General features: G+C 43.3%; 1 protein-coding gene across 3 annotated transcripts in view; it reads right to left on the minus strand.

Moving 5' to 3' along the window:
* Positions 1–36: 36 nt before the first annotated feature.
* Positions 37–11,195, minus strand: part of LOC123510154 — a 23,662-nt gene continuing 12,503 nt past the window's right edge. The window contains exons 1-3 of one of the 3 annotated variants that reach the window (XM_045265018.1): positions 8,763–9,141; positions 2,448–2,571; positions 37–681 (exon numbers count right to left, since the gene is read on the minus strand). In XM_045265018.1, coding sequence (XP_045120953.1) covers positions 446–681; positions 2,448–2,571 — 360 coding nt within the window. In that variant the 5' untranslated portion in view covers positions 8,763–9,141 and the 3' untranslated portion in view covers positions 37–445. Of the gene's footprint in view, positions 682–2,447; positions 2,572–4,917; positions 5,072–8,762; positions 9,142–11,195 lie in introns of those variants that run through there. The other 2 variants (XM_045265020.1, XM_045265021.1) reach the window with 2 other exon arrangements.

Consider the following 11,195-nt stretch of genomic DNA (forward strand, 5'->3'; position numbering starts at 1 on the left):
TAAAATTGGTTAGTAATAGTGAACGTACAGTACACATTTACATTCATTCATTTATTTACTTATAAAGAACATACACACATGATTAACATTTGAGAGAAAATACAAGCCTATATTAATAACAAACGTGCATATCTTAAAGCAATGACATGATAGAATTACAACATTCTAGTAAAAATATTGCTACAGAAATACAAGAGGGAAAAACGTACAAGAAAACAAGAAAACAAAGTGCAGCAAACACGCTAGGCCTGCATCACTTAATAACAACAACAACTGACTATCATATCTGGCTTAACCAACATTTTGAGCAACACTACAGCTACCTTACCATCTAGTGACATGACAACCTTTCCTCTTTCTATCCTCGTTTCTTCCTCGTAACCTTCTGTTTTATCTCCCTCATCCCTTTCCCTTTCACCAATCTAATCCATCGCCTTTCCTTTCCCTAATCATCACTTTCCCTTCCCTTCCTCTCCTTATCCTCTTCTCTCCTTTCCTGGTCGTCCTTCCTGCTGTAGGGATAGGCGGAGTAGTAAGTGAAGGAGCCAGTCAGGGGAACCGAGTGATGGTGGCGCCTCATGAAGAAGGTAAGGGGACGTGGGGAGATGAAGGGGCAGCGACACCTGTTACCCACGAAGCGACAACCTGCAGTGTGCTCCGTGAACCCACAGCAAGACGGGACTGAAGAAGAGTGGGAAGCATATTGAAGTTAGCCAGATAAAGGCGATAAACAACCAGTATTTGTGATTTTAAAGTATTGTGTTTGTTTTGCCTCACGAGTGCTGTTTTCAAAGGCCACAGGAATTTATTAAGAGGGTCATGAATATGCATTTTTTTTCTCTCGTTGGTGATAAGTTTTTTTTTTTTTTATGGAATAGGGGAAGCTGGGTAAGGGCAACAAAAAATGAAAGAAAAATGCCCACTTGATTGCCATTTTTCTAAAACTATCGCTAAAATTATGAAAGTACTCTGGAAAATCTCAATAACTTTCATTAGAGTATGTAAAAGTAGTCACTGTAGGAGTCAGAGAGAGAGAGAGAGAGAGAGAGAGAGAGAGAGAGAGAGAGAGGGGGCGGAGGGGATTGAATGAGTGGATGGGCAGAGAATATTAGGAAATCTTTCAGACAGTGGTGCGACCTTCAGTGAAAGTGAGTCACCCATGTATAGACCTGTTCTCTCTCTCTCTCTCTCTCTCTCTCTCTCTCTCTCTCTCTCTCTCTCTAACGTCACCAGACAGCTTCCTTCATGCAGACCTCTCACCAACTAACTCACCAACGAACACACATACCTACTCTTTCACCTCCCTACGTGACGGAGTGTGGCTGACTCCTGCGACCTTCAGGAAAACTAATGAGCTATACTGGTTCTCCTCACGACAGCCCCGCCCTTTACCCGGCTCTTCCTCACCCTAACCTTGCTCTTCACCTTCCCCCTCAGCATACCCGAGCCGCTATGCCCTCAAAAACCAGCGATTCCTTATCTTTTACCCTTCAATAAGCGGAGAATGCAAGAGAACTGTATACAAAGAATCTACTCCTCTTCTTTTTACCTCCTCTCTTTAGCCTCCAGAAACCAGCGATTCCTTGCCTTTTACCCTTCAGCAAGCGGAGAATGCAAGCGAACTGTATGCAAAGAATCTCCTCCTTCTCTTCTTTTTCTTTTATCTCTCCTCTGCCTCCAGTAAGGACTTCTAAGGTTGTCTCTCTTCTCCTAGCAGTCCCCGGTGGCTTTCCTACTGAAGACGCCTTCCCGGGGATGAGAAGGAATGTTGTGGGGTAACTTCAGGTGAGTCGGTGTGAGATTGGGCGAGATTGGGTTGTATAGTGTTGGTGGTGAGGCTGCCGGGGTGGTGGTGGTGGTGGTGGTGGTGGTGGTGGTAACGACAGTGATGAATTGAAAGTTTATAGGTATGAAGTGTTTGTTTGTCTGTGTGTGTTTGTGTTTGTTAGTGTGTACGTACTTGCAGTTTAACGTGGGTTTGATGAAGCGCTCTCTCTCTCTCTCTCTCTCTCTCTCTCTCTCTCTCTCTCTCTCTCTCTCTCTCTCTCTCTCTCTCTCACACACACACACACACACACACACACACACACACACACACACAGTTAAGATTTACACAACACTAAGTAAATAAGTAGGAAACATTTGAGAGAGAGAGAGAGAGAGAGAGAGAGAGAGAGAGAGAGAGAGAGAGAGAGAGAGAGAGAGAGAGAGAGAGAGAGAGAGAGAGAGAGAGAGAGAGAGAGAGAGAGAGAGAGAGAGACAGACAGACAGACAGACAGACAGACAGACAGACAGACAGACAGACAGACAGACAGACAGACAGACAGACAGACAGGCAGACAGACAGACAGACAGACAAAATACACAGAGGAATCCCACAAACACATACATTAACTCACATCACCACAGCACCACAGCACCAGCAAGTCAAACACAGCAGCACTTACAATGACAGTTCCTTGATGCCTCGCGACGCTCCATTCTTCCATCTGCTGCACACAAGCCTGCCAGCATCACAGCCACAGCAGCCGCCACAGCAACGCACCACAGCCTCCACCAAGCTCTCCGCATCTATAAAGGTAATACTCATAGTTTATTTGGTTTATTTTATTGTGTACGTGTGTTTGTTTGTTGCATTCTCATATTAGGTACCTCTGTGTTTTTGTTTTTTTTTTCGTTTTTTTTTTTTTTTTTTTGGTAAACATTGTTGGAAGACATAGGCAAGTGAGGCAGGGTCTTTCCCCGACTAGTGTGTGTGTGTGTGTGTGTGTGTGTGTGTGTGTGTGTGTGTGTGTGTCGTCGCGCCAGCTTTCTTGGTTTGTGTCCCTCACCTTCATCTTACCCACCTCAGGGACACACACACACACACACACACACACACACACACACGGTCATAAACATGCAAAGAAAAAAAACATAACCAGTCAAGTCTTGTCTGTGCTGTCCTTCCCTCCTTCCCTTCATCCCTCCATCTTCCTTCACCCTCCTTCTTTCATCCTCCCCTTCCTTCCTTCTCTTCATCCATTTATCAGGCTCTATATCTTCTCTGCTCACTTTTTTCCTGATTTTCTTTCATTCTTCCTTCCTTTCCTTCCCTCCTCTCCATCTTCCTTCACCCTCCTTCACCCTCCTTCTTTCATCCTTCCTTCCTTCCTTCTCTTCATCCATTTATCAGGCTCTGTTATCTTCTCTGCTCACTTTGTTCCTGCTTTTCTTCCGTTTTTCCTTCCATTCCTTGCTCTTTCATTATACAGTCGAGAAAATGAAGGTAATTCAAATCTACACCAGTATCAAGAAGCAACAAGCGTGTAAATGCTGTACTTCTTGTTATCTGCTTGTGGTTCAGTTCATCAATGTCTGTCTGCAACTTGTTTGTCCCAGTTGACTCTCTCTCTCTCTCTCTCTCTCTCTCTCTCTCTCTCTCTCTCTCTCTCTCTCTCTCTCTGACTCATGGTATAATCACACGACCTTTTCTTCAGTCGTCGCCTTTTTAAATCTGTTCATTTGCATCGATTTTGCTCCTTTAAAAAGTATTATAACACGCGCTTGTCAAACTAGTCTCAAAATTATTAGCATTAGAGAGAGAGAGAGAGTGTGTGTGTGTGTGTGTGTGTGTGTGTGTGTGTGTGTGTGTGTGTGTGTGTGTGTGTGTGTGTGTGTGTGTGTATGTCCTCCTTATACGATTAACTTACATCTGTTTCGAATGAGCATTAATTGAAAATTCGTGTATGTAATTGGTTCTGTATTTTTCTTTTATTTTCTTTGTGTGTGTGTGTGTGTGTGTGTGTGTGTGTGTGTGTGTGTGTGTGTGTGTGTGTGTGTCCCTGCCCACATTCAGACAGCTCTCGTGCCTTTAACGTTTACGCTGTCTGAATTGTCTTACGCAGAGAGGAGGAGGAGGAGGAGGAGGAGGAGGAGGAGGAGGAGGAGGAGGAGGAGGAGAAGGAACAGAAGAATAAAGAAGAGGAGGAGGAGGAAAAGGAGGAGGAGGAGGAGGAGGAGGAGGAGGAGGAGGAGGAGGAGGAGGAGGAGGAGGAGGAAGAAGAGGAGGAGGAGGAGAAGAAGAAAGGAGGAGGAGGAGGAAGAAGAAAAGGAGGAGGAGGAGGAGGAGAAGATAGATCATTGCGTACCTCCAGAAGTTAGAGAAACATTAAAATCACCATCAAGAGAGAGAGAGAGAGAGAGAGAGAGAGAGAGAGAGAACGAGACGAGACGCTCCGACCCGCTACCTACGTCACCTTAGACACGTATGCCACGCAAAAACTCGTCCCAACACCTTGTACTCGCCCCTCCTGTACCCCCAACATCCCCCGGCCCTCTCCCCTAGACCTGGACCCACCCACCTGCTCTTTTCTCCCCTACACAGCAGCCCGGCATCACCGTTCCCTGGCCTCGTGATTCCCCTAATTCCCCTCTGTTCTTTTTCCCCGGTAGCTTTTCTTCCCCCTCTCGCCTTCCCCTTCTCCCTCAGGACTCGCGAAGGCCACTAAGAATTTTTTTTCGTTGTAGTCTTTCTAGTGGGCTTCGTTCGCGCTTATCCGTGTTCAGAAACCCTTTACTCTCTCACCACGACTGTTTTCCAAGGCCACACAAATGATTAGCGTGGTTTTCAAGAGTGTTTCTCCAGTTTAATAATGTAGAGATGTTGTCAATCTGCGTCTAGATCCGTAAAAACACCTTGAAAAACTTGTGTAAATTTAGATAAAGCTTTTTGAAATAGTGTAGGTGAAGCGCAGAAATGTTTGAGAATACGAGCTTTGAGTAAGGAGAGTGGATAAGGAAGAGAATGGATAGAATTAAAATGAGGGACCAGAGCCTTAGGAGGAAGAACGTAAGGAACCTTGTCATACGGGACGTCAGCTTAATGTGGCGTAAATCAGGTGAACTGGAAGGAAATGAGGTTTTTATAGTGGTTACCTTGTTCCGTGCCTTCTCTTAGACAATGTTACTGCTACGGGTGTACATGTCGCCTCCTCTCCCTGATAAACCACACTATTTGACTACCAGCTTACTAAGTCAATGCATCATCTCCTTTGCTCACCCGAGGAACGAAGGACTCTGAAAAATACTGATGCAATGATAAAGTCCATAAACGCTTAGCCATTCTAGTTTTTTGTGGTGTGTGTGTGTGTGTGTGTGTGTGTGTGTGTGTGTGTGTGTGTGTGTGTGTGTGTGTGTGTGTGTGTGTGGCTATTTTGAGACGCGAGTGGCTTAGGAAAGAATCACACACACACACACACACACACACACACACATCTCGGTTGACTAAAATGGATAAACAAATGCAAGAACAAGCAGTAAACAAAACAACACAATTACCATTACCATTTTGTTCTATCTATTCATTTGTCTGACTATCTATTTGAGAGAGAGAGAGAGAGAGAGAGAGAGAGAGTGTGTGTGTGTGTGTGTGTGTGTGTGTGTGTGTGTGTGTGTGTGTGTGTGTGTGTGTGTGTGTGTGTGTTCCAATGGTGAGAAATAAACATCCCTGCGAAACATGTATATATAACTATTTTACTTCACAATAACTGATAGTAACAAAATCACCATCACCACCACCATCACCACCACCATCAACGACCACAAACAACAACAAAAACAAGCATAACCAACATCAAATACCATACTAATTATCATGTATTCATCAACACTACTCTCTGAATCATCTTTGTATCATTAGCAGTAACTTCTTTTTGTATTAAATGTCACAGAACGTTTTTATTCTCCTTTACATTTTTTTTTTTTTTCTAGAATGGCAGACATTGTATTTATCACCACTACTCTTTAAATTTTCCTTATAAACTTGCTTTTTCTATTAAATGCCACAGAACTTAATTTTTTCCTTCTTTACATCCTTTTTTCCAGAGTGGCAGACAGATTCTATTTACCATCACTACTTTTTTAAATCTATCTTATAAACTTTTTTTTTTCTATTAAGTGCAACAGAACTTTTTTTTTTTCCCTCCCTCAGATCACTTATTTTTTCCCCCCGAGTGGCAGACAGGTTTCCATTGCTTCGAGTGACTTCAGTGTTCAGGAGTTGTAAGGTTTCAGCGTTCTGTGACATGTGGGATACAGTGTGTGTGTGTATGTGTGTGTGTGTGTGTGTGTGTTCTTTTGTCTCCCTTATGATTTTCTGCAATATTTCATCTTCAGGATTTTTTTTTTTTTTTTTGTATATTTGTTTACGATACTTCCTTCCTTGTAAGATTGATATAACACACATTCTCTCTCTCTCTCTCTCTCTCTCTCTCTCTCTCTCTCTCTCTCTCTCTCTCTCTCTCTCTCTCTCTCTCTCTCTCTCTCTCTCTCTCTCTATCTATCTATCTATCTATCTATCTATCTATCTATCTATCTATCTTCGTGAATTCGTGCTTTGAAATGGATAAATTTGGAGAGAGAGAGAGAGAGAGAGAGAGAGAGAGAGAGAGAGAGAGAGAGAGAGAGAGAGTTCCATATCAACGAATATTTGTCAAGCGCATCACAACGCATTCTAATTCTATATTCCCCAAGGATAATGATCATGATGGCTTTCATTTTTGCCTTTTGCACACTTATGACTTCAACTCTGCAGAAGACATAAGAGCACGTAGAAATTTGAATAAGATCTCAAGCATATATATGTCTCTTCTTATGCCCAGTGTCTTGTCTGGAATGCTTTTGGGAGGGAACGAAACATAAGAAAAGATGAGATGCAAATTGACAGTTGTTCATGTTTGTTTACGTCGTTTAAACTCCGGGAAATGTGAGGATGTGATCTGCCTCGTGTCTTCCTGCCCGTCTCTTCATTACTAACTCCCTCCGTGTCTCTCTCTTTCTCTTCTCCCTAAATGGTGTCGTGCACGTGAGAGAGAGAGAGAGAGAGAGAGAGAGAGAGAGAGAGAGAGAGAGAGAGAGAGAGAGAGAGAGAGAGAGTATTATTTGATCAGTAGCTATGTTTTGATGTCTTGTACATTATTTAATTGCTGTTGTTGTTGTTGTTGTTGTTGTTGTTGTTGTAATTATTATTGTTGTTGTTGTTGTTGTTACTGTAGCCGCAGCAGTAGTAGTGTACATAGTAAAAGCAACATCAACAACAACAACAACAACTACTACTACTACTACTACTAATACTAATACTACTACTACTACTATACTATTACTATATTTCAATCAAGGGGATGACAAACACACACACACACACACACACACACACACACATGAATGCCTTGGCTATGTGTACTCAAATGGCTTCTGCCCTGACCACACAGTACATTAACTGTAGTAGCCGGTGGGACAAGAAGAGATGGGTGGTGGAGAGGAACGGAGAGGGAAGGGGGAGCATAATATAAATGAAGACGATAATGTATACTGGGTAGGAGGAGATGAAGAAGAGAAGCAGGGGAACGGGATGGGAAGGTTGCCAAGGTGACCTAAATCTTACTCATTGGGAAACTGAGGAAGGAAAACTTGGGGAGTAGAGGTAGTGAGGAGGAGGTAGTGCATTAAAACTTGTAACTGGAGGTGGAGAATACACGCACACGCACACACACACACACACACACACACACACACACACACACACACACACACACACTTATAGAGCCATCCCAAATTAGACGACAACTCAGGAAAAAAAATTAACTACTCAGGTGCCATGAGTTTAAACGAGCAAAAAAAATAAATAGTTTTCCAGATGAGCAAGTAGCAAGAGTAGTAGAAAGTAAGAACCTGTTTGTGTTAACCATGAACAGGACCAAAATACGTAGCTTCTCTCACCATAACCTCAGAATGAAATCGGAATTGAACATGAAAAAAAAATGATAAACTGTATGATGTTCAATAAAAAAAATGAAGCAGGTGTTCTGTGCATGCATGTGTTTCTTGTGGCACGGCAAAGTGGTGGTGGTGGTGGAGGTCCTAAAAAGGTGTTGGCGCCCCTTCTGAGGGCCCCTGGTGGCGTAGTTGGCAGTGCATAATGTGACCTCTCTACTCAGTCACCCCCATGGGAGGTAAGGTCATTCACCTCGTCCACAGTCCCCCCCTACTCCACCGCCTGCCTAACCTCCACCGCATCCCTTCCTTCCCCTGACCACCATCCACTAATCCACATCCACCACCACCCTGCTTTCCCCTCCACCACCCATACCCATCCATTTTTTGTCTCCTGCACTATCCCCAACCTCCCTCCCCTCTACACTCCTCTCCCAAGCCTCCCCTCCATCCCATCCAGCAAGTCATTTGTCAGTCTGTCACTGTGGATTGAATTACCTTATGTTCTATAATAAATCATTCTGGATTAGATTGTGTTGGGTTACAATGTAAATCTATGTAGTTGTCTGTCTATTTGTTGCTATACAATTATTCTTTCTGATCTTACTGAATTGCATCATGTTGCATACAAACATGTCAGTTCACACTATCACATGTCCATCTCTTCACTAAATCTGCATTATGACGTGACATGGTCCGGATAACAAAACGTGTGCGCTTTGCTCCATTAAGAGAATACTTGAATCAGTCTCTTAAATTGAATGTCAGTCACTCTCAAACCTTGACTCATTCTTGACAATTCAACTCTTATTCATGTTTATCTATTTTTTGTGTATGTACAGTATGCGTGTGCCGTCTTCTTCGCCACCCTAACACACACTCATACACACCCCATACACTCACGCGCGCACACACACACACACACACACACACACACACACAAATGACCATCTACCGGTGAGCAAGGCCTCTTCACACGCCAAGGTGCCACAAGACTGACAGGAACTAACCTTGAGTTTCAGGGAGCGTCCAGTCCAGGAAAGCGAGGAGCGCCAGGCAGGGTGAGCGTGAGGCGAGGAACCAGTGCTGGAGGTCTGGCGACGAGGTGAATGAAGCACAGAACACAATCTGCCCTCTCCACCACCGCCGTCCCGTGTGAGCCTAGCCCAACCTACCCGTCTCCTCCAATCCTCCTCCTCCTCCTCCTCCTCCAGACCACGCCCCCACACCACTCTTCATCACCGTCATTTCTTTTCCCCGCCGTTCTTTTCCCGTCACAATCTTCCTTGAGTGTCCTTCATGGCGGCAAGTGGGATGCGCTACGCCTTTTTATGCGCTACATCGGCTGTCTTTTTACAATTTCATGACTCAGGGAAGTGCTTGATTAGTGAGTCACACGTTTCACTCTTGCCTTCATCCTTTCATTACCTCATCCTTGTCGTAATTTCATTCAACTCCTGTCTTTGGCAAGGCGCAGAGACGACTTAAAATTCTTACGATGTATAACTTATGAAATCCAGGAAATAAATATATACAACACATCACTAGTGCCTTATTTCACAACACCCTGAAGAAAATGTGAACGGATACATTACTGAGAGCTACAATGAGTGACGATTACAGAATTACAAAGCATGGATGTAGTGAAGGAGCTGGAGTATAAGTTGTAATGAATGAAAAATAGATTATGTGAAAAGAATACACACTACACGAAGCACCGGAGGAAAAAAAAAAAAGGACAGAGTAATAAGAGGAATGAACCAGAGCCGGAGCGAAGTGCATTAGGGAGAATGAGAGAGGGGAGTCTTCTTCGAGTGGAAGAGGAGAATGTGGGAGCGGTGAGGCGAGGAGTGGGTGAAGGCAACGCTCAGGTAAGCATTTCCTGAGATCTGAGAACCTGACACTCACCTCACGTCCTATGCAATATCATCATCATTTATCATTATCATTATTATCATCATTACTTTTGCTATCATCGTCACCATTATCACTGTTTTCGTTTATGGAATTGAATGAAAAGCAGTTCTTTAATCATGCTTAGGTACTTATTTATCTTCCTATTCATTTATTTATTATGTATTTATTTTTTTTACTCGAAATTAAAATGACAGAAATCCACTCACACTCACCCCCCCCCAACAACCTCCATTAACCCAACCATCCACTAAGCTATCCACATCCAACCATATCCAAATTGCAAACTACCTACAGTCCCACCCACCCATCCACCCACCCATCTAGTCACTAATCCACCCACGCATCTATCCATCCACCATGCAGTCCACCTACCTACAACCATCCACTAATAACACTGTCACGTAACCCAACCTGCTTACTCATTCACATCCATCTATAAATTTACCTTCCCATCCACGTACCACCAAATCCACCATCCATACCTTTTTAACACCCGCTCCACTCAGTCATCCACTTATACTCACGCATCCACAAAAGTCACCCACATACTCGTACATATCCAACTATCCATTTTCCATTTTAATGTGTGTGTGTGTGTGTGTGTGTGTGTGTGTGTGTGTGTGTGTGTGTGTGTGTGTGTGTGTGTGTGTGTCTCAGTCAACATAATTTAAAGGGGGACTAAAATAAATACTGTAATGTTTCTCAAGCCAAGCAAATGTTACATAGAAAACCAAGCATTGTAAAGGGAAACTAAACTAAATATTATCTTTCAACACCATTCCATCGCTTCAGTCAGTCAGTCCTTCCTCCTCCTCCCTCTCCTCCTCCTCCTCCTCCTCCTCCTCCTCCTCCTCCTCGATTTCTACTATTTTCTTAATCCAGATACCTAAAAAACCGTTGATATATAAAGTGTTTGACGATCGTGTTGAGTTACGTACGTGAGTGATTTGTATGCCATTAAAGAGACAAATTATAACATTTTGGTCACGTATCTATATTTATTTCTTCTCTTCATAGGTTTGTTCACTTTTAATTTACTGCTCGAGAGAGGCGGTTATAGGATGAAGGACACCACAAATCAATTAATGCGTTCCAGTAAAGTTACTACAACTTCACTATTTAATTGCAACAAGTGCTGACCAATGTTAACGATACTCTGAGTGATATCCTCCTAACAAGATCAACGTTAAGTCATCCCCCCCCCCCACTCTCTCTCTCTCTCTCTCTCTCTCTCTCTCTCTCTCTCTCTCTCTGGTAATTCTCTTCCTTCACTTCTTTACCTTCCTCGTACTTTTTTATTTAATTCAGTATGTCTTGATTCTCTCTCTCTCTCTCTCTCTCTCTCTCTCTCTCTCTCTCTCTCTCTCTCTCTCTCTCTCTCTCAGTCATCTAAAGAGTTAATGGGCACGTTCCCAACAGTGCATGAAAAACTAATTTGATTCACATTACTTTATACCTAGTTATATCATTGTTATTACTGGGAGTGTAAGCACAGGACACGTTGTACTACCTATCTCTGCAGTGGT

This window comes from Portunus trituberculatus, chromosome 28, assembly GCF_017591435.1.
Source record: "Portunus trituberculatus isolate SZX2019 chromosome 28, ASM1759143v1, whole genome shotgun sequence".
Classification (NCBI taxonomy): domain Eukaryota; kingdom Metazoa; phylum Arthropoda; class Malacostraca; order Decapoda; family Portunidae; genus Portunus; species Portunus trituberculatus.